Raw genomic sequence first — 27,824 nt, 5'->3', positions numbered from 1 at the left:
CCACAGCTTTGATGCCGCTCCAAAGAAGCTTGTCGGTATCAACGATGCTTCATAGGATGGGAGCACACAAAGAAGAGCCTTCACAGGTAGGTTTACAAGGGAGTTGGCAGCCCTGAAGGGATTCAGTGCTTTCCAGATGTTGTGGATTACAATTCCCGTTGGATCCAGCCAGTTTTGCCGCTGGCCAGGGATGATGGGAGCTGTAGCTCAAAACATATGCATGGCACCACATTGGGTACTCCTGAATTTGTGTTTTTATATTGTAACCCACCCTGTGATCCTTGGATGAAGGGCAGTATAATAATAATAATCCCCAGCATCTTCAGGAAGCCTGGAAAAATACTCCTGCCTGAAATCCTGGAGAACTGATGGATCAGTAGACAATACTGAACGAGATGGTCCAAATGATCGGTCTTGGTAGAGGACAGCTTCCAATGTTTCTATGTAACCTTGCCAAAAAATTCATTGACGTGAAGAAATTTGAACAAACCACTGAACTGTGCGCATCTTAGTCCTCCTGTGTTAACTATCTATTTCCTAGTTTCCCCCTTGGTCTTCTGTCATCTCTCTGTTATTTGCCTATGGAATCTCCATGTTCCAAGGTCAGCTAAGACTCTGAGAAGGACAGTTTGACCACAAAGGAATCCATGAGCAAAAACATTGTATTTGTTCTAGCCAGACAAATGGAGAGAACAAACAAGAATGGTTTGTTCTGGCAACCTTTTAATGAGTTACCAGCTACAACAGAATCCTGCCCTGTGCCTCGATTAATGCCAATATATTACAAAACCCTTTCAATACCCGAATGGCAGCTGCAACCATCCTTAAAAGAAAGTCCACTGTAAGTTTAAATGGCACAGAGACAGCTGCATAGAGGCGGTGGTTTTACTCAAAGCTGACTCGCTGAAATTAATGGATGTAACTTAGTCGTGATCATTAATTTCCATGGCTCTACCCTGAATAAAACTTGCCTGAATACCACTCTGAGATAGTATCCCATTGCTCTCCTTGCATTGACCGGATCCAGTTATAAGTTATGTTGTATCCTGCCTAGATTTTCTTACTATGTGTGGTCACATTAATGACCACATTAATGACCACCATAATAATGTGAATTATGGTGTCCTTTGGTCGTTAAGGAACCATTCTTTAAGCATTATAGAATGATGCTAGTGCTATGTCTAAGGATGACTTAAGACTTATTAGGAAGCGGCAACTGTTTCATCTTTTGAAGACCTCGTAACAGTCAACAAATGCCCTAGCAAGCAAGATGGATTTCCAGATTACTTACCATCTACAGAAAATAAATCATCTCTGTAAACCACCTTAGGAAGTTAGCTCAATTTGTCTGTCAGTACAAACTGTGCTCTCTGTGACTTAAACTATTGTTCTCCTGCATCACCATCCCTGCATGGGTGAGAACAGAAAGGAGTCACCTTGGAGATTTACCTGGTGCACAGTTTGCTTGCTGGACCACTTTTGCTGGATGCAAGAGAGGCACAGGGGCAACAAGCAGAGGAGGGGCAGTCTTAACACCAGGACCTAAACAAGAAGAGAGGAAAAGAAATAGTCATATTAACCAGGAGGGATGTTTACATAGTCCAAGCAGTAATATTTCTCTTTCTCTAATGAAGCAGAGGCTGGATGGCCACATTATCAGGACTACTGTAGTTGATTTCCTGCACTGACAAGCGGTTGGTTTCCTTCCAACCCAAAAGATTCTGTGACCAGTGAAGGGCTCAGCAAAGTTGTGTGTCTAAAGTCAGGTACAGGCCACAACCGGTTTACGCCTATCCAATAAGTGTGCGATCGCACACACATGCAATGGACCAAACCCAGAAGTTACCCAAAAACAACCCAAAAAGAAAAAATGTCCAGGTTTGAGGCGAAACACAGAACAGAACAGATACTTTAAGTGGTTGTTCCATGAACTAGCCATTACTGGGAGGCAAGCAAAAATTATGCTGAATTGGACAGTAGCATTGCAGACTTTTCTGACTTCGACTTACATTTTGCCGTTTTCTTTTTCTGCTTCTTTTTCGTTTTGCTTTTTCCTAAGTTGGAGAAAGGGAAGGGGGAGGAAGCCAGTGTTGATTCTGGAGCCTTTTTAACAACCTGAGGTTAGGCTTCCTCATGCCTGATTTCAGACAAACAGGACTTTCCCAATGCAACTGAGAGCTAACGATTATTGGTTCAATTTGAAGGGAGTTACTTCACCAGATGACCAAAGCTGACAAATTAAATCAACTCTATGAATAGATGAGCAAAAGTAAGTTGCTGGTGGTAATAATGACTGAATCGGATATTGGAATAATATATCTGCTTATGGAATAATATATCATTTGGCAATTTGTTGGTTTTTAAAAAATAAACCCCATGGCTGCAATGGTATATAATTCTTGTGACTTACATCTGAGTCATTTGAATTGCATTGTGAAGTCCCACTATATTCAGTAAGTCCCAGGAAAGAATGCAACTTCAGAGCAAAGGAGCATTGAGTCTCATCTCCTGTTTGGTTCTGGCTCAGGAAAGAATTCAGATTTGGTGGTTACGAGACCAGGAACCAAAATGCAATCTAGCTTTGCTGGCTATCCCAGGCAACACGGGAGTGGAATGTTGCAGTAAATCTTTCCCCCTCCAAAATTCACCTGATCCAATCGAAACAACACATTTAAGTCTGTCCTCTCGGTATCTGATGTTTAAGTTAGGCATTTGATGCTCCAAAAACTCCAGTGTGTCCTTGTGGCCTTGGTCGATGCTGAACTTCTCCAGGTCAATTTTTTTCTTGGCCAACAGGAGCTCCTGCACTTTCTCAACCCTCAGACCTTCGCTGTATGTGCTTATGAGGTTGGTGAGTAATGCCAAGACATCTGTCTGCGAAGCTAGAGGAGGGAAAAAGCATATTAGCATGAAGACTAGGGTGAGGTAGCAGCAGCAAGCAAAGATGGGGCAAAGAAAGGAAAAGCAACTGGGAAGAAATATATGGTGCTGCTCCTGCTCCAGCCAAGCTTGCTGTTTTGTTTCACTTTAGTTCTTAGGATTCCTGGCATATTGGTTGTATTTTATAAAATGCCACAAACTACTTTGAGAAATCTAATCCTGTTAAATAAACCTCAGAAAAAATCTGCGCACAAAGTCAAATATTAACACGTTTTCTTTAAAATGTCAATACACTTTGGGAGTGTTACCGATCAGGAAGAGGCCAATATTCTTCTACAACTGAAGGACTAAGCCATCACCAGACCTGTGCCATTGATTTCAGGGAGAAGAAAAGGCTAAGGAGTAAACCCTACACAAATCTGGAGTCGCTAAGATGGTTGGATGGCATCTTTTATGCTTCATTCTGGCAACTCCTGCAACCAAGCTGGTGTCAAACGTTTTGCTCTGCTTTCCTATGGACCATATCAGCAAGGCCAAGGGGGTGGGGGTCTTGTCATCTGGGTATCCCAGGTGCACTCCATTGTCTCTCGACAGACGGATGCCAACAACTCCAAGAATAACTAAATCTCCAAGGATCTCTCACCATTTTCAACCTTACAGGAACCTTATGAGGTCACAGTTACTGTAAGGCTGAGAAACTGACCAAAGTCACACAGTGAGTTTCATGACTGGGTGGGGAAATGAACCTGGGACTCCCCAATCCTACTGACATTCTGACTACAATGGTACCTTGGTTCTCGAACTTAATCCATTTTGGGAGTCTGTTCAACTCCTGAAACTGTTCAAAAACCAAAGTTCAGCTTCCAATTGGCTGCAGAAGCTTCCTGCACTCAAATGGAAGGCACGTCGGACGTTTGGTTTCCAAAAAATGTTCGCAAACTGGAAAACTTACTACCAGGTTTGCGGCATTGAGGAGCCAATTTGTTTGGCAACAAAGCCGTTTGGGAACCAAGGTTTGACCGTACTCTACTTCACCAGTAAATCAAGCCAGAACAGTGTGTACCACGGATTCTATGATTCTATAAAGCATGAGGAATCTTACAACTAAAAACGCAAAAGGTTTCTAGTCTTTACGGTTGCAAGAGTAAGTAGAAAGTGTCTATTTCTGAATAAACATTCCTGGGACTGTACTCACAATTGTGTTCCTGCACAAACACCAATATGCACAGAACACAGAAGCAAGTCCCACGACTGCAGAGAGATACTTCACCCAATGCCAAGGCATACAAATCAATGGTGGATGTGATACAAATACTCTAGCTGGCCTTTACACTCTCACTCCCTCTGTCAGGCCTCTGTGCTCCTTCTGCACCCGGACCCAGAGTTAAATGCAGTCTTACCAGGCTTTTTTTTTAGCACATTTTGGTTCACGGGTTTTGATTTCCCAGCAGGCCGTTGCACGTTTAAGGGGACAGAAGCACAGGACTGGGGCACAGTGGAAAGGCAGGAAGCTGGAAGAGAAAGGAAGATGGAAATCCAATTTTTCTCCTTTTTTCAAATTTCAAAAAAACCCTACACCATTTGATAGAAATATGCCAGTTTGGTCCTGTCTCCTTCTGCACCTGGACCCAGGGTGTTGGACCTGTGAGACCTGGGTTCAAATCCCCCTCAGCCACAATCTCTCAGCCTAACCTACCTCACAGGGTTGTTGTGATGATACAAGTGGGAAGGAAGAGAACCATGACACCTTAAGCTCCCTGGAGGAAAGGTGTGATATCAAGTTAGTAAGATATATAGTGGAATATAAAGTAAGTTAGTCACAGTTTGGCCAAAAAGGAAAAAAAGCAAAGAAACCCTTGGGATCAGTATAACGGCAATTTACAGAAAGTTATGAGCATGACTAACAATATACTTCAGTACTTAAGCTCCAAAGAACTAGGGTTGCCATATCTTGAAGAACAAAAAAGAGGACAGCCCAAGCCAGGGAAATAGGTGCGTACTCTTTCCCTCCTCAGGCTGGCAGCAGCTGTTGCATGCGGAGCAGCCCCTGCCCAAGCCACACAAGCCCAAAAATAAAATAAAAATACCCCCATCAAAAAAACTATACATTTCTTTTGAAATGTAAAAATCCCCCCAGATAGGCATGTTGGTCCCCCAAAAGAGGACATGTCCAGGATTTCCCGGACGTATGGCAACCATGCCACAAACTTTAAAATGTCTATGGTTTGAGGGGTTTTTAAAGGAACGTGTTATTAGGCCTCACCATCACAGAGACATCTCACCTGGCTTTGTTTCCTTTAAGTCTTGAGACAGGGTGTCTGATCCTTTGGAAGATGGAGATTTATCCAAAGAGGGACCGGCACCGAATGTGACAGGGGGGAGGCCAAGACTACCAGAGAGAAGTTGAACCACACAGTTGTCGGGCCACTTGCCATTTGTGAAAGAGTAGCGAAGGCCCGGCACATCCAGGAGGCAAGACATTACGTCTTTATACCCCAAATCTTGGCTGAAAGTCTCTAGGTCAAACCCATGCTTCTTCTCTAGGTTTTCCTTCAGTGTCTTTATATTCAGACCAGCGGGATGGTTTCCAAGAACATCGAGGATTGGCACCAAGGCAGCAGCCAGGTCTGAAAAGGAAGGATGTACTATTTCAACCTGGTGAAAGTCATGTCGATACTACTTATCTCCACATTGGAGAATTGGGGATCAGGCTGCAAGAAACGTAGGCTGCAGGACACTTAGTTAACACATGGCCAGGGTGAGATTTGCTTAGGCTGCCAATTGTCATCCTATACTAGTTCTCTATAGCTACTACATAGCTGTACTCAGTATAGAGAATGGAGAATGCAGTCCCCCTTCTCACCAAGTGGGCAGAAGTGGAAGACTCCTCCCAGTTGCCCCAACAGATATCGTATACAGACTAGCCTCTTAATCCTCACCTCTAGCAACTGGAAAAATAACAGCCCTCCTATTCTATGCTACCTGCTCTGCAGCATCAGTGCTTTTGAGGAGCTCTGGCTGATACTTGGGCTTTTCAGGGGCGGAGGTGGAATGGATGGGGCAACTTTTTCTCCCTAACTGAAGCTTAGTTAGGTAGCCTGGGTGGGAAAGGCACCGTAGACCTATCAGAGTGTGGAGTTCCCCACTGCTGAAAGTGCTTCATCTGTTGCCTCGGGTTTTCAAAAATGGCCCAGGGTCATGTGCTAAGAGTCGCATCTCTGAGAGGTAATTTGACTGAAAGCTGCAATGGGCTAGAAAAGGCAGAGCCCTAGAGACATACCTGAAATGGGAGACATGTTACATCTCTAACATGGAGGTGTTTACCCCCAGGTGGGTATATCTGTATGTCTCCTCTGATAGAAAAAACTCCCAAGTGCTTGACTATTGGTGCCAAGTCTTCCCCCAACAGGGTGGCCATTTTGAGATGCCATGTTTCAGGTTGCTGCAATTTCTGGAATTCCCTCTGTAAACTAGGAGTTCCATGAAGAGAAGCAAAGTACCTATCCACACTTAGAGTGCTTAAGATCTACATTAAATAGACATGGGATTGAAGTAGTGGAGATAAGATTAAGCATAGGTGGGGTGGTGGTTGGGGTTGAGTGGAGTCACAATTCAAAATGAAGAGGACAAGCCACCCGTGTACCACATTCCAGATGCTACCTGCAGTACCAAAGAAACCTCAGGGTTCAAAACAAAAACTTACCAGATTTCTTTCCCATCAGCGTCTGGGGCACAGAATTTGAGTTGAAGGCAGAGAAACCAGCATCAAGCGAGGGAACAGGGCTAGGGGAACCTACCAGAGGAGAAAACAAAGGTATTGCTGAGGTGGGTCTTGAAGAAAAGAATAGGGACCCAACAGATTTAAACATGGCAGAAGGCCATGGGACAGAGTGAGGATGAAAGTGGTCACACGTAGGCCTACATTTTAGCTCCCCTTGATAAACCATGAGCAATAAGCCACTGTACAAACCTTAACTGAACTGAGAGACTGAAAAGGAAATAGGTGGTACATGACCCCAGTCAAGCTTGCAAAAATTTATCATTTGCCCAATAATAAATGCTGGAAGTGTAATGAGACTGAAGGTACCTTTTATCACCTTTGGTGGACTTTGGTACCTTTTATCACCTTTGGTGGACTTGCCCGAGGATTAAAGCCTTTTGGGAAATGATTTATAATGAAATTAAGAAGGTCCTTAAATGTACCTTTCCTAAGAAACCAGAGGCTTTTCTCCTGGGCATGGTTGGCCAATTGGTGTCAAGGAAGGACAGAACGTTTTTTATGTATGCTACCACAGCAGCAAGGATTCTTTTAGCAAAGTATTGGAAGACGCAAGAACTACCCACGCTGGAAGAATGGCAGACGAAGGTGATTGACTATATGGGACTGGCGGAGATGACTGGCAGAATCCGAGACCAAGGGAAAGAGACGGTGGAAGAAGATTGGAAGAAATTTAAAATATATCTTAAGAATTGTTGTAAAATTAATGAGTGCTAAAATGTCAAGGGAATGGGAAATATAGAATTACAGCTGTAATTGAATAAGTTAGAGAAGAACTTAAAAAAACAAAAAATGAATTGAATAATTAGCTAATTGGGGGGTTGCTGAAGAAATTTTAAAACAGGGAAGCAGAAAGGGGAGGCATGGGGAAGTCCAAGAAGTAAGGTTTATGAAAAAAAAGGTTATGAAATTATACATGTTTATATGTTTGTTTGTTTGTTTATGTATGGTGTATTGTTTGTGTTTATTTTGTGTTGAAAAATCAATAAAAATTTATTTTTTTTAAAAAAAAAAAAGGAAGTCTCTGATCACATTTGGCAGAAAGGGCCACATCAACAACAACTCTTGTCACTGAAAAGGTGGGATACTCCTGTCAGGCCAGGATGCTGCAGCCTTGAATATTGTTCCCCAACCACCTCCCAGGGGTGAACTAGGCTACTTTGCAGGTCAGGCATTTTTCTGTTACATTTTATTGAGACCGCCATATACTAATGCAATCTATGGCAGACTATCTAGCATCCTGCTTTTGGAAAATCTTCAAGCAAAGATTTGAAGTGTCTGTGTATGGGGGAGGGGGGGAGAGAGTCCTCCCTGCACAGGTCAGCTGCATGCCTCCCCCCAACCATTCAAACCCAGCCCTTTCAAACTAACTGCTTTTGAAGGGCACCAGAGTCTATCTTTGGCCCCATATGGGGCTTTAGTACCCATAGAGCAGTGTTTCCCAACCTTTTTTGGGCAAAGGCACACTTGATTGATGAAAAAAATCTCGAGGCACACCACCATTACAGCCCCGTGACGTCAGCGCGCAGCGTCACGCCGGGAGGGACGCACGAAAGTGTAAGTTTCAATTTTTTCCCCTCCCCCTTGCCGGGGAACCTCCAAGCTTTGGGGGTGGGGGGGAGAGGAGGCAGCAAAGCGAGGGACTGAGGGACTCCTCCAACTCCTCCTCCTGCTCGTCCACGGCCGGGTAGAGCCGCTTGAGGCGCCGCTTGAGCTCCTTCTCCTGCTCGTTCAGGGCCGGGTCGCCGCCGTGAGCGGAGGCGGCGTGGGGGACCCCGCAGGTCAGGGCGAGTCGGCTTGTCAGCTGCCACGACAGGAGCAGGGCGGGCGGCGAGGGGGTGGCTGGGTGGGGGAGATCCCCCTCGGATCTGCTCCCTCTCAGGCTCGGTCGGCGCTGTCACGAAGCGAGATGAGGCTGGAAGGCGCCGCTCTCCTCCTCCCTCCGCAGCAAGCGTGGCCTGGCGCGAATCAAATCGCCGCTCCTGTCCCGTGCGCTCAGGTGGGCAGCTCCAAAGGGGCGCCCGCGTGCGCCGGCTTGGGGTGGCTGCCCAAGCGCCTTCTCTCTCTCGCCTCCTCCCACGAGTTCGGGGTCAGCCTCCCGCTCCTCCTCCGCTTCCTCCTGCCAGCCGCCGGGGTCTTTGGTCGCCGCAGCCTCCCGTCCAAGAAGCACCTTCGCCCAGGCAAGAACGCGCGCGGAGCTGGCGAGCGCCGAGGGGTGGGGCTTTCGCACCCGCCTCCCGAACCAGGAGGGCCGGGTCGCCGCCGTGAGGGAAGGGCGCCGGGGCGCTGCTGCTGCTGCTGCCGCCGCTCCCAGCAGGCATGGGCCCAGCTGAGGCGGCGGCTGTTGTGGTGGTGGTGGCGATAGCGGGCGGAGGAGGGGGCGGCGGCGGGGCCGAGGTGGCCGGCGGCGGCGGGGGAGGCGGCGGCGGGTGGAGCAGGAGGGCGGCCGAGGCCGGTGAGGGAGTAGGGTTGCCCGGGGCTTGAGGAGCCGTCGCCGGGAGTTGCTGCTGCTGTTGTTGCTGCTGCTGCCCGGACATGCCGGCCTCCTCCTCGTCCGCTGTCTCGCGCCCCTCCCTTTTGTGTGCGCTGCCCCGCCGCCGCCCCATTGGCCGGGTCCTGTCAGCTGATCCTGTGTTATTTCCTGTGTGTGTGTGTGAGGGGAGAATGGAGAGAGAAACCTCGGCACCGCCACCGCGGAGCTGCCCCCGGCTCGACGCGGATCCTCGCCGCCGTCGCCCCGCCTCTCGCCGCCCGACTCGCCCGCCTCCCTCCCACGGCACACCAGGCAAGGTCTCGCGGCACACTAGTGTGCCGCGGAACACCGGTTGGGAAACACTGCCATAGAGCAATTAATGAATCAAGTGTAGGTACAGCTCTGCATCCAGAATTCCTAGGCAGCCTTACCGGAGTTATTTCTCATTAGCCCATCAGTTGTGGTATGTGAGCTGCATACAGAGAAATCCGAGTCCAAGGAAGGAGCTGAGCTAGAGGGACCTGGGACGTGATATAAAAAGACAGGTTATGAAACATACCTTCTTTGTTCAAAGTAACATGACATAAGCCAATCACGTGTCACGGCCTGCACACTTTCTGCAGCCTTTACAAGTAGTTCTTTGCTTATCAAGAGAGAAATCCAGCTTGCACATCACCAGCGAGCCCAGGTTAAAAGATGGGAATTGCAGAAAGAAAAAGAAGGCACATGAGACAGCCAAAATACCAGGCAGACTGGAGAGCCTCATGTGAAAAACCTACCTCATTGCTGTTACTTCTGAAGACTATCTTACCGAGCCCAGCCTTGCCCTCGTACTCTCCCTGAAGCCAATTCATACACCCTTACCCAGGCCAACAATGAGGCTGGCACTCTAAAACAGTCACAGAATTGGAGGGGGGGGTGTTGAACTCACAAGTGATAACATTTCAATCTTTGCCTTACGCGATTCGAGCTGGATGACGCAATTCCGGGTCCTATTGCTGTTTCTGAGAATCAGACCAGGAATATCCTGCAGGCAGGACACTGTGTCATTGTAGCCCAGATCACGGCGGAACATCTCCAGGTCAAATCCACAATTCTCTAGCAGGGCCTTTTTCAGGTTCTTCACCTTCAGACCCTTAGGGTGGCATTCAAGGACAGCCCGGATTGGCACCAAGGCAGCTGACAGATCTGAAATGAAAGCAGTGGATTCACTTCTCATGTCTATTGTACCCTGCACTATGACAACACTCTCAGGATTATGCAGGTGTGGTAAGCAGAAAGGCTTGGCTAGAAAGAAACCTATAATGGATACCCCATGAACAACAATGAGTTCAGGAACTTGCTTTTAGCAAGGAGATTGACAGAACTACTGCAGAATCAGAGATTGAAGCCATGGCCTAGGAACCACAGGACATACGATCCAGTCTCCTGCCAAGTGTAAGTCATTTGTCGCTTACACACACAGCAACATTACTCAAAGCAGCTCACTGTTTTACCTGGTGTCTGGCTTGCTGGTTCTTCCACAAGGTTCTCGGTACTGACAGAAGAAAAAGTAGCACAGGGATCTATAGGAGAAAAATCAAATCAATCAGGAATCAGTTTCAGAATCAGTTTCTCAGCATGTGCGTAAAAACTGGAAATGGGGAAACAAATTTTGAGCCACAGGAATTTGTTCTCAGTGGAGAAAAGGTTACTCAATATAACGCTCAGAGAACTCTTTTAATCATGCTAACGGTCAAGGCCTAGTATTCAGCGTCTCAGTTCTAAGACTCCTTAGTTCTACTTTTGAGTTTCCTTCACATTTCACTCTGTTAGTCTGGCCTCTTCCCTCTCCACCCCTCTTTGTCTCTTGTCCTTAACAAAAATTTAACCTGTGAACTCTCTGGGACAGGGAGCTGTAATTATTGCTTAAGAAACTCTGTAGAGTGTACTTTGACTCGTCTACAAATAACAGCAACAAGTCTTCATAATATGGCTTCACTCCACTTAATAAATCTTAGGAGTGGGGATGAATTCTGTATCAATAAGTGCTGTAATCTTGGACAATAGCAACATGGATGGGGAAATCCAACACAGCAACAGCTGGAACCACCCCCTCAGATTTTAAATTGTTTGTCTGTGTTGTGGTTAACACACAGCTCTCAAGGAAGCAGGATGATGATAGTTAAAGGAAAGGGTAATACAAATTCAAGTCGACAACTATTAACTATGAAAACTAAACCGAACCTAAAGGTTTAGAAGTGCTATACCTCTAAATACCAGTTGTGGGTGAGGGAGGGGAACTGTCAACATCTGAAAAGGGCTACTGCCTTCATAACCTGTTCATGGGCTTCCTAAAAACACCTGGTAGGCCAAGATGTGAAACAGGACATTATACTAAATTGAGGGTAGAAAAATCCAGGTGTCGCTGGACTACAATTCTCATTATTTTATGGCCATTAGTCCTGCTGGCTGGGTTGCTGAGAGCTGGAAGTCCAACCATATCTAGAGGGCCACAGCTTCCTTAACCCGGCTTACTGAGCTTATGCTGGGTCCAGTGTTAGAAAGTGGGATAGGAAAGCTAGGAGCCAAATGGCTTCTGGGGCCTGGATTGTGGGCGACCAAAACAGAATGTCTAGTCACAACGGGGAGGGGGGGCGGGTCGGCAACACTTTTTATTTATTAATTTGATATGCATGAATTAATACGCAATTCACGTAAGTGATACATTGTTAATATCATATTTTTAGCATAAATGGTTAATACTGTACATGTTTAATTTGCTGTTTACAATATTGGTACCATACTTTAGTTTTCAAAACGCTCTACTCTTTATTGTTAACATATTGTCTCTTTAAACATATACTTCCAAGGCTTTAAAACACATACATTTTAATAATCCTTGAGTGTCAGCCAGGCACAAAAAATGTTACCCAGACTTTTGGATCTGTTTGCAAACGGAGAATCTTTAGGCGCAAAATGTGCCTGGTGCTCTGCTAATGTCGAACCTGGCTGGATCTTACATGAAGTGGGCAGTCAAAACTTTCAACTGCGACCCCCCCCCCTCAAGTTGCTTTTTTAACGTAATTATGATCGAGAAGATCAGAAGCAACCCCATCTCTCCCCACCAAAAAAAATTCAAATTCAGCTTCTTGCCTTGTACCTTCAAAAAGCTGAACCACGCAGTTGAGTCTGTTCTGTTGGTATGTGATGTTTAAATTCGGCATTCGCTGTTCCAAAAATTCCAGTGTGTCTGTGTAGCCGCGACGAATGCTGAGCTTCTCTAGGTCAATTCCAGCACTAGCAAGAAACAATTTCTGTAGTTTCTTAATCCTCAAACCCGAGTGATACCTCTTTAGAAGACTGAAGAGCAACCCCAAGACTCCTGCCAGAGCTGCCAAACAATGCAGATTGCAAATCAAAATTCCTTCAGACAGTGATATGATGCAGAGCAATCCAGATCTCAACTCAGTTATTTTTAGAAAGACATATTTAAGAACCCAGAATGCTCAACCTTAAAATGAGCTAAGCACTATAACCATTACCCCCTCTGGCTCCAGTCTATTCCCTTCACTTACCTATCTACACCCTTCCACACCCATTCACATATAATCCCCCAAACTCCATTACCTCACGAAAGTGGTAACTGTTGCCACTGGCAAAAAGGCTAGACAGAAAGCTTCTCCCCAGCCCCCTCTTCCCCCTCTATGCCACATCCCTGATGCTTGGAACACTGCTATGACAGTACCTGGGCTCAGGACCCCTATCCTGAAAGCTAAGAACAGATTGCCCACATCCGTATATGAGTCTCAGCATTAAGGCTCCTCAGAACCACCTTGAAAGCCTCCTGGACATTGCCAATTCTCATCCAGCAACGTTGTACTGTATTTGGTTGTCTGAATCTATCTTTCATGGAAGATTTTGCAGGACAGCCCAAGTTTGGATGATACTGAGCTTCCCATGTTCCTCTATGGATGAGTTTTAGTGCAGATGTGAGTCCTAGGGCCAACCAGAATTGTATTTACTTATTAACTCAGAAAGACAGCTAATATTTGTACTGGAGAATTAAATTTGGCTGCCAGTCTCCAACAACATAGACTTGGATTTTTCTGTTTTGTTTGGAGCTGGTTTTAATGTGCATGCTATTTATTGCCGTAAGCCGCTTTGAGTTACTTTTGTGTTGTTAAAGAAGTGACTAATAAGCTTAATAAATAATGGTTTTAATACGTAAGGTATACATTCACCCGTTTCTCCTCCAGGGTCTTCTTCATCTGTTGACCTCAAAGCGGGCCCTTCAGAGATGTCCACCCCATTCTCTCTTCCTTCAGCCCAGTGGCCAAGATGGAATCCATTCGCTAGCTTTACGACTGGGACCTGTGAGTCACCATCTTCCACAACCACAAAGTCCTTCATTTCAGCCAGAAGCTGCTTGAGCGAGCTGTACCCATGACGAGTAATTTGAAGCTGGTAGCCATGCAGCCGGTGAAAGGCCCCGGCGAAGTCCTCAAAACTGAGCCCCAGGGGGTTCCTGAGCAGTAGGTGCAGCACATTGCGCTTCAGGGCATTGGGGTCCCCCTCTTCCAAGGCCATGAGCCCTGAAGTCTGGTGGAAACATCAAAGAAAAAATAGTACCAGGTGATTCACTTCCTCGGAGATCCTCCCTGCCTTACATCATTTGTTTTCTGTGGCTCTGAAAGAGTTACGACACCATCAGTGCGCTTCCTCTGCATGATGGAAAAACTCACGAGACATTGCAGCTTGGGCATTTCCGGAAGAGCTTTAGGCCAGACTGGCTTTTGGTGGCATTATTTTGATATAAGAGAGGTTCGCACACTCTTTGTAGTAAAATGGGGGAGGGGGAGAGACCTGGGCTATCCCTGCCCCCCACAATAAACACCACAGCCATTCTTCCTGCCTGCAGTGCATGTTCAGACAGCATGGAAAAGGATTACAGTTCCTCCATTACCTGAGGGATAGCTCAGTTGGTAGAGCATGAGACTCTTAATCTCTGGGTTGTGGGTTCCAGCCCCACATTGGGTGAAAGAGTCCTCCATTTCCGGGGGTTGGACTCTAGATGATCATCATGGTCCTTTCCAACTCTGTGTGGGGAGGGACTCCAGTTGCACATTGGAGCTCTTTTCACATGCTGGCTGTTATTTACTCTGAGCTTCAATGGGGCTTACCCTCAGGCAAGTATACAGTAAAAGGTAAAGGTACCCCTGCCCGTACAGGCCAGTCTTGACAGACTCTAGGGTTGTGCGCCCATCTCACTCTATAGGCCGGGGGCCAGCGCTGTCCGGAGACACTTCCGGGTCACGTGGCCAGCATGACATCGCTGCTCTGGTGAGCCAGGAAACGCCGTTTACCTTCCCGCTAGTAAGTGGTCCCTATTTATCTACTTGCACTCGAAGGTGCTTTCGAACTGCTAGGTTGGCAGGCGCTGGGACCGAGCAACGGGAGCGCACCCCGCCGCGGGGATTCGAACCGCCGACCTTTCGATCAGCAAGCCCTAGGTGCTGAGGCTTTTACCCACAGCGCCACCCGCGTCCAAGTATACAGTACTGCAGCCTTAAATCGCAGCCCTAACCCTGCCTAAATCCCATTTAATTAAATAAGGCCTTCCTCCAAGTGAGGTTAGCATTGCAGCTTTAGCCTAGATCCAGCCAACTTTGGTTACTGAATGGAGTAGGAATAACACCGTTTACTTTGTTGCTCAGGGCAGGAGGGATCTCTCAGCAGTGTAAGCAGCTTCTGTCAGAATCTGGGGCTAAACTCCGGCACAGATTAACCACCCAGCCTACCCTTCGTTTACTCAAGATAAGCCTCTCCCAAGTCGGTCGTGGTAACTTCTTAGTAAACACTGTGAACAGTCCTATGCGATGTTTCTTGGGGATGAGACTGAATTCGTGTACCCATCGAACCGACGGGGATTCGATTCAGAGTAGGCACTACCACAGATCGCTTCGGATTTCATTTTTAAATTTTAGTTTTAATTGCACGGTAAGGGGAAGAGCCGAGAACTGCTAATGCGCTGTTCGCAACCCTGCAGCAAACTGCTGATTCAGAGGGGGCGTGGAGCGGGGCTGCGGGGGAGGAGGACAAAAGCCCACGTGAGTTAAAATGCAACAACAGCCCTCTCCCACCCGCCAGGAACAGGACATTTATTCAGAGTGTAAGTCCTCACCTAGATCGCGCTCTTCCTCCTGCAGCTGAATTGGGGAAATGAGGCAGAAACAGGAAGCGTTCAGCAACTCTGCAGGAAACAATAAGAGCAGGCTGCTTTAGTTTCTATTTCTCTTCGTCACATGATCGCGCCTCTTGCCGCATGGGATTTGAGTCACAGCATCCTCCCTAGTTTGGGAGGGTAGGAAAGATGCCTTGGGAGACCGGCGTCTCCCTTTTCTATCAGCCAGGGTCTCGTTTCGTTTCTATAGTACAGTAGAAGCCTAGACATTGTCTACTCAGAAGTCAAAACCACTGGGTTTTACTCCCAGGTAAAGTAAGTTTCAGCCCCAGTTGCTTTGGGGGAGGGGAGAAAGGAAATGTGGGGGGTGCAAGTGATTTGAGCACATGCTGTGATGTGGGAACTGAATGCCTGCGGATGTGGGTTGAATTTTCAGCTCGCATGACAACCTTATTGTAGCTCGAGGTGAGGACTTAAAAGGAGAGGGTTAAGCATGCAAACGCCATCAAACATCCCCTCGCACATGGACTGCTCTTCAGATCTTGAGCCTCCCTTTGGCTGCACATTCATTTAAAATCCTCCAACGGATTCTGGGAACTGTAGTTTACCCCTCACAGAGCTACAATTCCCGGGATTCTCTGGGGAAAGTCGTCTGCTTTAAATGTGTGGTGGGTAGGCTTTGCATGTTCAGCAGAACGTGCGTAGAAACCCCCTCCCTCCCTTTGTCTAAATATGCAACAGTTTAAAGATACGCAAGGATGTTGGAAGCAGTGGCGTAGCGTGGGTTGTCAGCAGCCGGGGCAAGGCAAGTAATTTGCGCCCCCTAACCCGTGGATTTGCGCCCCCTAACCCGTGGATTTGCGCCCCCTAACCTGTGGATTTGCCCTAACCCCAGATGTTGCGCCCGGTGCGGCCGGCCCCCCCTGCACCCCCCACGCTACGCCACTGGTTGGAAGTTGCATTTGCATGCACAACCCCCCTCCCATCTTCCTTTAAGTCGGGGTTTCCCAAACTCGGGTCTCCTGCTGATTTTTTGGACTACAGTTCCCATCATTCCTGACCACTGGTCCTGCTAGTTAGGGATGGTGGGAGTTGTAGTCTCCCCCCCCCAAAAAAAAAGAAAACCAACAACGCACCAGCTGGAGACCTAAGTTTGGGAAACACTGCTGTAGACCAGGCTTCCTCATCCTCGGCCCGCCAGGTGTTTTTTTGGCCTACAACTCCCATGATCCCTAGCTAGCAGGGCCAGTAGTCAGGGATGATGGGAACTGTAGTCTCAAAACATCTGGAGGGTCGAGTTTGAGGAAGCCTGCTGTAGACAAAAGTATCTGGCAGTTGTTTCATAATTCCCAAGTTTCCCCACCACCGCTTCTTTTTGTATCCAAGCCCCACAAATTCTAAGCCTAGCTCTGGCTTCAGATTCAGGATGAGCACCTCTTTAAAATGACTGATCTTTAGGGCTCCTCCGTGACAAGTATTTCATAGTGCAAGAAATGGCAGTTCTATTTCCACCACGCCAGGGCACACAGAGGACAGCAGTTCCTTATCTGCTCAGACCAGAGGTGCCACAAAGGCAACTGACTTGTTGGAATTTGCCCTGCATTTCAGAATTTCATCTGGTTGGTGAATGGCATAGGCTGAACTTTGGGTTGTGGTTTCCATTCTTCAGATCCCAATAATGAAACTTATCCAGATCAGTGATGATCAAGGAAAGGGAATTTGACTGACTGAGTGCTTCTTGGCTAATCTAACCTACTCACTCTACCCTTCCCTTTAAGCTGGAGCAGGTAGACCAGGAGAATCAAAACTCCCAAGTCCCTTTGGGGTGCCACCATTTTATTTAGACCTGACCTGAGCTAAAAATTCTATAAAACACAATTTCCTGACAAATTTTTGAATTTCTTTTCTGAGATCTTCAGAAACTCACAAATAATTTCAAAGAATGTTTAGCAAAACAGCATCACCAATATCACCAGTTATGTGAATTTGGATGCAATTTTGGATCCAGTTTTAATACCGGTCCTGAAAGACCTAGATTGTCTCCCAGTAAGTTTCTGAGCACAATTCAAAGCATTGGTGCTGACCTTTAAAGCCCTAAATGGCCTCGGCCCAGTATACCTGAAGGAGCATCTCCACCCCTGTTGTTCAGCCCAGACACTGAGGTCGAGTTCTGAGGGCTTTCTGGTGGTTCCCTCACTGTGAGATATGAGGTTACAAGGAACCAGGCAAAGGGCCTTCTTGGTGGTGGCGCCTGCCCTGTGGAATGCCCTCCCATCAGATGTCAAGGAAATAAACAATTATCTGACTTTTAGAAGACATCTGAAGGCAGCCCTGTTCAGGAAAGTTTTTAATGTGTGATGTTTTATTCTGTTTTATAATCTGTTGGTAGCCACCCAGAGTAGCTGGGGATACCCAGCCAGATGGACGGGGTATAAATAAATGATGATGATGATGATTACTGTTTAATTATAAAATTAATATTTTTGAAGGAAGTAATGGACTTTACTCCTACTTCTTCCAGTCTTTCTCTCTTAGCCAGTTGGTTCCAAAAGTCTGTTTAAAAACACCACCTATAATATTTGGCAAAATACGCTCCCAATTTGCTGTGCACAGAAAGTGTAGAGAATTTTAGGAGACCCTTTAAAATCAGGGTGGAATTAATTGTTTCTGCTTCTTTGGCTTGTAAGAGCAGCCAACTGAAACACATTCTCTTAGCAAGTAACTTTTTATTTGGCATGGAGGTAAGTGCATGGATGCGGGTGGCGCTGCGGGTTAAAGCCTCAGCGCCTAGGACTTGCCGATCGAAAGGTCGGCGGTTCGAATCCCCGCGGCGGGGTGCGCTCCCGTCGTTTGGTCCCAGCGCCTGCCAACCTAGCAGTTCGAAAGCACCTTCGGGTGCAAGTAGATAAATAGGGACCGCTTACTAGCGGGAAGGTAAACGGCGTTCCATGTGCTGCGCTGGCTCGCCAGATGCAGCTTGTCACGCTGGCCACGTGACCCGGAAGTGTCTTCGGACAGCGCTGGCCCCCAGCCTCTTAAGTGAGATGGGCGCACAACCCCAGAGTCTGTCAAGACTGGCCCGTACGGGCAGGGGTACCTTTACCTTTAAGTGCTGAGAAACACTTCACCATCCAATTTCCTTGATATGAGATGGCTGCTAAGAGTGCAAAAGCAACCCCACCCCTGGTAGCCCACATTTATTTCTTAAGAAAATTGTGGATTGGGAAGAAATTGCTACTGTGAATAAATGTGACTGAAATAACTGCTTTTTCATCAGTTGGCCACTGGCTGGCAGCAGAGAGAGTTATATGGAAATAAAACCTAGTGTATGACCACATCTGTTGAAACTGATTCTAAAATGTTTAGCAATATTTACTCCTAAGGTATGTGGACCTTTTGAAATAGAAAATCAGAAACCAGGTTATATAAATAAAGAGTCTTGGGGTACCATAAAGACTAACAATTTTATTTAGCCTCCCTCGGCTAGTGTTTATTTATTTTATTTATTTATTTATAGAAATATTTATATACCACTGTGTCCTAAAAATAATGACAATGAAACACCGAAAGTGCACACTGACAATCTCAGTTTAAGTTTAAGTGTATGTGAAATAAGCACAGTGACTATTTATAACACAATCATCCTGGCATTGCTAAGTTAATGAACAACAGTTGGGCATATAAATTTAATTGTTCTTGAATTTATAAAGATCAAAAGCAGCACACACCAAACTCTGCATGTCCAAGAGGACTTCAATAGGATTGCCAACTTTTCATCCAGCTTCTTCTATAGCCTTCCCTTAACAGCAACTTGATATGGAGGATTAATGACCGTAATCACCTGCCAATTGATGCAACTCAAACCACTGTTAGAAGACAGCTGAAAATTTTATAACCCTCTGTTTTGACATGGTGGTCAACCTGTGGTCCTCCAGATTGCAGAGTTGGAAGGGACCCCAAGGGTTATCTAGCCCAACCTCCTGCAGTGCAGGAATCCTGCTCACAGCCATCCCTGGGTGGGCTTGAACCACCAACCTTCTGGTTAACAGCCAGATGCACTGACCCATGGCACCACAGATGTTGCTGGACTCCAGCTCCCATCAGACCCATCCACCATGGTCAATGGTCAGAGATAAGAGGGGTTGTAAGCAGCACCTGGAGGCTCCTTGCCTCAGTCCAATTGTTTCTGAAACAGCTAGTTTCCATTTGGGTGTAAGCAAGCACCTTTTATGCATTCCCTTATAAGACACAGCATTATGTCTGATTATTCAGCGCATAACATCCAGTGCCCACCATCTGTCACCGTGCAATGCAACTAACCAGTTCTGAAGGAGAGAGTTATGTCTAAAAGCAGGTGTGAAGTAAGGGTCATAAATTCCAGCGGGCGTACAAAAAGCCAATAGGCATGCCTGATGTAGCTCTCTGGCTCCTGGACATATGCATTTGTGTGTAGAAGTATATATAAGCATGCAAGGGCTGTTATATTTCATCTGTAAGCCACAGTATCCAGACATTGGCTGAATTGCTGTGATGTCATAGAATGTTTATCTTTTACTGCTGGGGGGAAAAGAGCCGGTCACAGAATATTTGACCAAAAGTGCAGCTGCCGTGCAAGGAAGCAAGTGACAGGGGAGGTGGGGGTGAGGCTTATAGGAGCACAGGGACTGCAGGAGCTGCTGTTGTGGGGAAGCTTGACAAGAGGATAAAGTGGGCATCATACTGAGAAAGGGAAAGAATAAGGAAGCCTTCCTAAGGGCAGGAGGAGCTGCGTCTTCTGGCCAAAAAAGGAGGTGGAATGGCTGAAGAAGGGCCATGGATAGGTAGGCTTCAACTGGCCTCTATATAGCTATATTGTTATGGTTAATAAGCAGGTGTTAGCAGGTAAAACTTCACAGCCCAGAACTGAATATTATGCACTCAGCGAGTGTATGGAGGAGTAGCTTGTCTGCTAGCTAGGAGTCAAGGCTCTCCCTCCCATTAGAATTACCTTCTTTTTAATGAATTGAGTGACAAGAGAGTGCATAGCGCAGACTGGGTATGCCTGAGCAGGGCAAAAGCAGAATCATCACGTTAATCAGCAGTGCTGTGCATACTAATAGGATATTGAGTACCTAGATTTAGTAACTGTATTCTGATTTCTGAAAGGGAAACTCGCAGTAACATGATGACAACTGGCATTTAACATGTCAGAGTAAATGAAGCCTTCAGAGATTCACTCTGGCGTGGTCAGTCACAGCTCCTTGCAGTATGAAGACATACAGACAAACTGCACAATCGCCATTTACAGTGATTTAAGCACGGCTGAGGCAGGAGTCGGACAGATGGTTTTTAAGAGCATGGGTTAAGAGAGGTACTGCTTCCTATGTTCATTTCTTTTTGTCTTACAATCCTTTCTGATTAAAAAAAGGTTTTTGAAATAAAACCAAAGCCAAAAAAACCCCTCATTTATTTATTTTTAGCAGTGAATGTGGGATAGGTGCACAATACCATTAGATTGATCCTAATGAGTTAAGAACCTATGAAAAACCCTACTGGATCAGATTAGGAGCATCTAGTCCAGCGTTTTTGCAGCCAAACGTCTCCAAAAAGACCAAGCATAGTTCACGAAGGCATCAGTCCTTCCGTTCTTTGTCCCCGGCATCTGAGACTCAGAGATACACTTTCCCTGAACGCAGAGGTTCCATTTAGCTATTGTGCCTTATCGTTGTGAGTTGCCATTCAGTAGCTTGCGCTGAATGGGTTCATCCAAGACCTGCAACAAGTTCCTTGCCATTTATTTATAAGAAAGGATAAAGGGCATAAATAATAAAATCAACCAGAGTTCATACTCTGTGGTGTTAATTGCACCAGGGTTATATGGTCTTGTATATGGGGCTTTGGTATGACAGGCAGGTGTTTACAGGGCTGCAAATCATTTCTGACACCTGCTGTTAAAACAAATATACGCCTTTGAAGAATACCAAACACAAGCGTTTCTTGAGAAAAGTTGGGGGAGCACTGATTATTTATTTTCTATAATTTTTATATTCTTGACCAATAATGTTCTCTGGGCAGCCTGGAATTTCAATACAATATAAAAATACAGCTAAGCATAAGAGAGAGAGAAGGTTTCAACTTAAGCATGAAACCGTTGGAGGTGGAAACAGAATAAAATTATGTTTATGGAAATAGTCTCAATTATATATATAATTGGGATTTGCTTTTTAAAAAGGCCATTATGCAGGATCATCCAGGAAAAACACCTTAACCCCTATTTACTTCAGTTATAGACCACAAATTCCACACTTTTTTGCCTAATTTCTTGCTTTATAGCAGGTGATTGTGCTTCTCTCCATGGCATCTAAAGCTTCCAATTTCTGCAGATCAAGCTGCTATTAAAAGGCACAAGAGAAGGCCAGGCTGTTTTCCCGATCAGTTGGCAACCCTATGAGAAACAGGCCACAAGGGAAAAGAGAACTGTGCATGTTAATACACGGTCGAGGAAGAGTCTGAAAAGCCAATTGGAGAGAGAGCGGCAGAGCCAAGCTCAGAGAGAAAAGCAGCATGTATATACTGTGGTAGAGATGAGGTAAGAAAGAAGAGACTGCTGTGGCCTCTCATCTCGGGTGTCAGAGCTCTCCTCAGGATATGGACTTGCAATGTCCCCGGGAAGGCTTAGCACTACCCAGGCGGGTAACACGGCTGCAGGGCTATTTTGGATCCTGGGATATGTCATGGTAATTATTAAAGCACCTTCTGTCACCACTTTTGGGGCTGTCGGTCTCTTTCTCCAAGCTTGTGCCCCCCAACCCTTGACACAGATGGCCAAGCTGTCTTGGAAATATGACGAGTGTTGAACACAGTCTCTGCCTGCAAGATAACAACCGACACATGAGGTGGAGTAACTCCAGGAAAATCTTAAGAGCTAGAAAGTCCAATTCTCTCTTTCTTGAGTGTTCAGAGCTTGAGTGTTCTAGGGACCAGTGAGAACAAGAAAATAGTTCCCACAATCTCTGTGGACACCTGGAAGTTCCTTTGCCACTACTGTCAGAACCATAAAGCACACCATGGTGGCAGAGAGAGATACAGTTGTGCCTTGGTTCCCGAACGAAATCCATTCTGGAAGTCAGTTCGACTTCTGAAAACGTTTGAAAACCAAGGTGCGGCTTCTGATTAGCTGCAGGAGCTTCCTGCACTCAATTGGAAGCCACGTTGGACGTCTGGGTTCCAAAGAACGTTGGCAAACCAGAACACTCACATCCGAGTTTTCAGCATTCGGGATCCAAAACATTCGAGTCGCAAGGCATTCGAGAACCAAGGTACAACTGTATATATATTGTGGTGTTTTGAAACCTTTCAAACATACCCATGGACTGCCTGATCCACAGTGGCTCTGGGTTTTCTGGTGCTCCTTAGTGGAAGTCGCCAATGTGTTCCATTCCTCTCTCTATTACCCTCAGGCCTCACTTGCTTCTTTACAAAGTTGGTCTTTGTTCCAGTTGCTGGTTGTCCAGACGTTGGTTGCTGTTTATGTGGCCTTTCCGTCATGAGCCTTCTCTGTGCATTTGTCATTGGCCTTGTATGGTCAAGTCTCAGGATCTGTGCCTGTACCCTTATCCTTCGGCCAACCACTCAAGTATCAGTGTCCAGAAATAGCCACGGGAAATTTTGGGGTGGAAATAAAGAGAGCATGAAATGTATAGGACTTGCTGAATCCTTGTTTCAGTTTAATCTGGTCAGGAAAGCATGGTGCTGGCATCCTGGGTAGGACAGATCGACTAGCTGATGGCAGCTTCCTGTGGGATAAAAAAAAACCCCAAAAGTAACTACGCACAAGTTGCAAGTCCATCGCAATGAGGATTTGAAACATGGTCTCCCAAGTCCTAGCCCTGTAGCCTAACTCAGGGTTTACCAACCAATGAGGGCCAGTGGGCAAATTTGGATTTTTAAGGAACTTGTGGGAGCCATTCGTAATATGGCTGCAACATCTGAAAGAGCAGTGATAGAAGAGTGTGCCAAATTGAATAAAATGGGGGGGGAGTAAACAATGCCCTGCATAATCAATCACAAGATGTGGCACATGCACAACATTTGAATGGCAATGCCCATCAATTTGCAGGGGACAAGTCCCCTCAAATATACTTTTTGGGGGGGTAGGTGACGGGACCTCAGCCCTTTAGGAGTTGGCTCCTAATCACAGTTCTTTCTGTGAGGAAAAAGGCATCTACATTAGCCACCACAACGCCCACTCACAGAGAGAACTTATTTGCATTTCTCCTCTTTTCAGAACAGATGGCAAGAGTGTCCAGTTCTGGCATCCTATGAAATGTGGGCATGCTTAAGGAACAGGGGAGGGGGCTCTCCATTAACTTGGATGTCAGTAAAGCTAAGAATATGAGGTGGAGCCAAGATTCATACATTGATTCGAAATGCAGTAAGCCTACAACTTACACGGGGGTTATGTTCCAGGGATCGTGCCGAAAGCCAAAATCACAGATAGTCAAAGCATACTGGGTTCACTGGGGCTGGGAGTCCCCTCCCCCCCCCCAACACCCACCCCCTATCTTATTTCTAAATTTTTGGCCAAGCACGTAAAGCTGGATGTGCATGAGTTTAATGTGTGTACAGACGATGACTGTAGGTTTCAAGACTGTTGAGGCCTCTGTTGTCAGTCCTGGGCCATTATCACACTGCCCTAGCAATCCACATTACAGCTGTGTACAATTATCACCCTGGCCACTTGCTCTCAACCTAGCAGCTTTTTCTGCTGCCACCAAACATTCTTAGCACTTCTGCACACAGTGCTGCACATGCCATCATTTGTGGAGTGCCCGTTGCAAAGGGAGTTACCGGTATCTTCCAGGAAAAGCTAACCCCCAGTTCAAGACGTCAACTTTTTCTGGCCCCCAAGACTCAGTGCTGTGAGTTTGGGGGTGGCAGGTGGCTAAACCATAGAAATTAATAAATGGGATTTTTATTATTTGGAATAATGAAGGGAAGATTGCAGGCTAGTGGAAAATTACAGGCAAAGCTTCATTTCCAAGCCAGGGCCTCACCTGGGATACAGGTGTTAACATGACAAAAGGTGTTGGTGGCCCACCTGAGAGGAATCTTGAGCCTGGGCAGGCAGAAGGTTGCCATTCTGATGGGGGAGTGTTTGAGGGGATAGGAAAAGAGAGTCTGGAAAGCAAAGTGTGCTAGGAAGAAGAAGGGACCGGGGGGGGACACACACACACACACACACATATCCATCTTGGGCTGGCTGGCTGCAGGGTGGCTGAGAGATGCCTTTGACCAGGGTCGCCAACTTGCCCCCCACATTAAGAGGGCCCAGTGACACATTATGCATCCTGCCCCCACACGGGATGGGGAACACAGAGGGTGATCGCTTCCTATAGTTGGTGCCCCTTCCTTTGACTCCAGTTCTGCACTGCTGTGGGGAACTAGCCCCTCTTGAAGTGACCATGTTGTAAGATCTATACTCCTTCCATACAGACGGAAGGTGTAAATATGTGAATAAAACATATTTCTTAAAGCTATGACAGTCTCTGCCACATCTTCCATTCTCCAAAGGAGCACAGACCCTGGGTGAGTGCCTGGAACCCCCTGAAATCTTGCTACCATCCAACAGAGAGCGAGGGTGGCACCCAACTTTTGTAACCATTCTTTAAAGTAGATACAGTGTTGGGGTGGGCAAAGCAAATTGCTCCCTCTCCAGTAATCGAGTCAATCATTTTAAAAGAGAGAGAGAGAGCACCATACAGAGGAAGGTAGAAAAATCCAATTAAAATTATCTGTTCCATCTTCCTTATGAATTTCCAAAGGTGTAGCCATGCTAGCCTCTTGTAGTGAAAACGATACAGAGACTTGTGGCACCTTAAAAACAAACAAATTTATGTCCTGAGCTTTTGCTGGGGTGGGGAGAGGTGAGACTCAAGCATGCCAGACTGAAAATGTTCCCCACCCTTAGATTATTTTCTGTTCTGTGGGTGTGCAGGAAATCAACAATTCTACCAGTTGCTGTGGAACACAAGTGGGGGAAAGATATTGCAGTCAAATCCTGCTTACAGGCTTCTCATAGCCATTGTGGGAAGTGAATGTTGGACTGGCCTTTGACATGATCCAGCAGGTCTCTTCTTATGTTAATATGTACAAAGGCTAGTTTGCGAAACTCAGAGGCCAAAGAGTAAACACCCAGCAATCGGATTAGATTTTGCATTTTAGTTTACTGACAAATCAAATGGTTTGTTTGCAATCCCCTAAGGCTTAGAAATCCTGACAAAATCCCATGACTTCAAGCGCGTTTGTGACTAAAAGAGACTGAGGGGCTTGATCATCTCAGCAGACTAGTAGTCTCGGTTAAGTGAAACAGGAGTTGTCAGCGGCCCCTGGAATCTGTTGCATTTATGGAAATAATGCTAACTATGTGCAATGAGAACATGCAAATAAACTCTGGCTCCCAGCGCATCTCCCGGCGAGTCCATCAATGCCAGAGAAGCAGTCTTTCCCCTGGGGTTGAGTTCTTTCTATACAGCAACATCCTTTTGGGCTGATTAAGAGTGCAAGGGACTCTGGGCACATTGGCAGTGCTTTGTTCTTAATCGGATGGGAGCCAGTGTGGTGTAGTGGTGAGCGTGTTGGACTAGGACCTGAGAAACTAGGGTTCAAATCCCTGCTCAGCCATGAAGCCCACAGGGTAATTATGCATCAGTCACTATTTCTTAGCCTAACAGGGTTGTCGAGAAGGCAAAATGGATAAAGAGGTGTTTGCCACCTTTTGAACTCCTCAGGGGAAAGCCAAAGTATATAAGTAATCTTAAAATGATTAAATGAATCTGGGTGGAATCTTTGCTCTCTCAAGCAGAGAGGACCTGGTATAGAACTGGCAGTGTCGCCTAGGGGTGGGAAAACATCCCGACAGCCGACAATCCTTGGCATTAAAATATAAATTATTGGTTTGTTTTGCCTTTTGTGCTCTTCGTCTGATTGACGTATATGATGGTGGCCAGTATTAAATTCACTTTTTGTTCTGTTTGTTGATTTTAGTGTTACAATGTTATCTGCTTCATAGCATGCCATTTTTGTTTTAAATTACTTAGTGTTCATTTTGTAGAGAACCTGGGTTATGAGACAATTAAAATATACAATAAATACTGAGTGTTCAATGCACTTCTCATTTATTATCTCAGTGATCCTTTCAGTTGCCTATAAGGTAGGCCAGTATCATTGTTCCCATACTGCACATTAGAAATGGAAATACATTAACTTGCCTAAGGCCTCTAGAACATTCACATGGTGGAGATAATATATGAACTGAGGAATTCCCAGCTCACTGAACAAAACTTATATTTACTTATTGCATTTATACCCCACCTTTTTCTAGGATTGCCATACATCCAGAATTTCCCTTACATACCCAGAATATTGCAGTCTAAAGCAGTGTAGCAACCAATGTTGGCAGTGTCATTTTTCCTCAAAAATAGCTCAACAACTTGGGGGGGGGGGGGAAGCTCAACAACTTCTTTTTTCACTTTTTGAAATATGGTAACCCTACTTTTTTCCTCTATAGCTCAAGGTGGTTTACATGTTCCCCCTCTCCTCATTTACTCCTCACAACAACCTTGTGAGGTAGGTTAGACTGAGAGTGAGTGACAGGCCCACCATCACCCGGTGAGCTTCGTGGCCAAGTGAGGATCGAAACCTGGTCTCCCAGGTCCTAGTCTGATACTCTAAGCACCACACCTCACTGGCTCTCATGTCCCACTCAGACATGATATAGTTCCCTCTTCTGTCAGTCTAGAGAGGGTTAAATAGCAGAGGTTTTTGAGGGCAGGGTGAAGGGATGGGACAAGGAACTAAGAGTTTCCCTAAACATCTGTAGGAGCTTTGTTTGTACATGGGCTGGATTAGGCTCAGTTACCAGAGCTCTTGCTCCTTTTGCTCTTTTTCACTTTCCTTTCCTCACAGCCCCCTTTTCAGATAAATAGATGACACATAGTCTACACAGCTATGCAACAGTTCCCTAATACTAAAATAGCATAAACACAATGGCTCCTTTACATCCATGGGGAGAAGGGCCCACATTACAACATTAGGAATAGCCCCCATTGAAAATACTGGGACTCTCACCTCTGAGTAATTGTGCATAGGATTGGGCTATAAAGATTAACATCAGTAGCTTTCCCCAGGGAACTCCAGAATTGTAGTTCTGTAAAGGGCTCGGGTTTTACCACAGATGTTGCTGCTTCCTTTCAAAATGACGTTTCCCAGGATTACTTGGTGGAAGGGAACCAGGGTATAAATTATGTCTGGTTTACATATAAGCGTAGGCACGCCCATCGCCTGTTCTGCCTTTCAGTTACACGCACTTTGAAAGGGAAGAAATAGGATCCATTACAAAACAAAGACCATCTCTGAAGACACCAGCAGCATCAAAGGCAGCTCCGCCTAGAGTGCATTGCAGTAATCTTGTTTTATCAGAGCATGGTGTACTGTGACCAAGTAATGTCCATCCAAAAATGGCATAGTTGGCAAACCAACTCTAGCTGGAA

The 27,824-nt window shown here is 46.0% G+C and overlaps 1 protein-coding gene and 1 long non-coding RNA gene across 8 annotated transcripts in view; one reads left to right on the top strand and one right to left on the bottom strand.

The window, feature by feature from the left end:
• Positions 1–15,578, bottom strand: part of LOC114583091 (uncharacterized) — a 20,510-nt gene extending 4,932 nt beyond the window's left edge. Inside the window, exons 1-12 of one of the 7 annotated variants that reach the window (XM_077917219.1) lie at positions 15,295–15,578; positions 13,349–13,712; positions 12,274–12,504; positions 10,628–10,696; positions 10,092–10,319; positions 9,563–9,652; positions 6,584–6,673; positions 5,163–5,507; positions 4,281–4,391; positions 2,649–2,882; positions 2,010–2,054; positions 1,450–1,542 (exon numbers count right to left, since the gene is read on the bottom strand). In XM_077917219.1, the coding sequence (XP_077773345.1) occupies positions 1,450–1,542; positions 2,010–2,054; positions 2,649–2,882; positions 4,281–4,391; positions 5,163–5,507; positions 6,584–6,673; positions 9,563–9,652; positions 10,092–10,319; positions 10,628–10,696; positions 12,274–12,504; positions 13,349–13,700 (1,888 nt within the window). In that variant the 5' untranslated portion in view covers positions 13,701–13,712; positions 15,295–15,578. The other 6 variants (XM_077917220.1, XM_077917221.1, XM_077917224.1 and 3 more) reach the window with 6 other exon arrangements.
• The window catches only part of LOC144325110 (uncharacterized), a 27,044-nt gene continuing 14,200 nt past the window's right edge, over positions 14,981–27,824 (top strand). The window contains exon 1 of the long non-coding RNA XR_013390400.1: positions 14,981–15,110. This is a non-coding gene — a long non-coding RNA (uncharacterized LOC144325110). The remainder of the gene's footprint in view (positions 15,111–27,824) is intronic.

Source organism: Podarcis muralis, chromosome 13 (genome assembly GCF_964188315.1).
Source record: "Podarcis muralis chromosome 13, rPodMur119.hap1.1, whole genome shotgun sequence".
NCBI classification, from domain to species: Eukaryota; Metazoa; Chordata; class Lepidosauria; order Squamata; family Lacertidae; genus Podarcis; species Podarcis muralis.
Note: the sequence above shows the minus strand (reverse complement) of the source record. Positions and strands in the feature narration are given on the sequence as shown.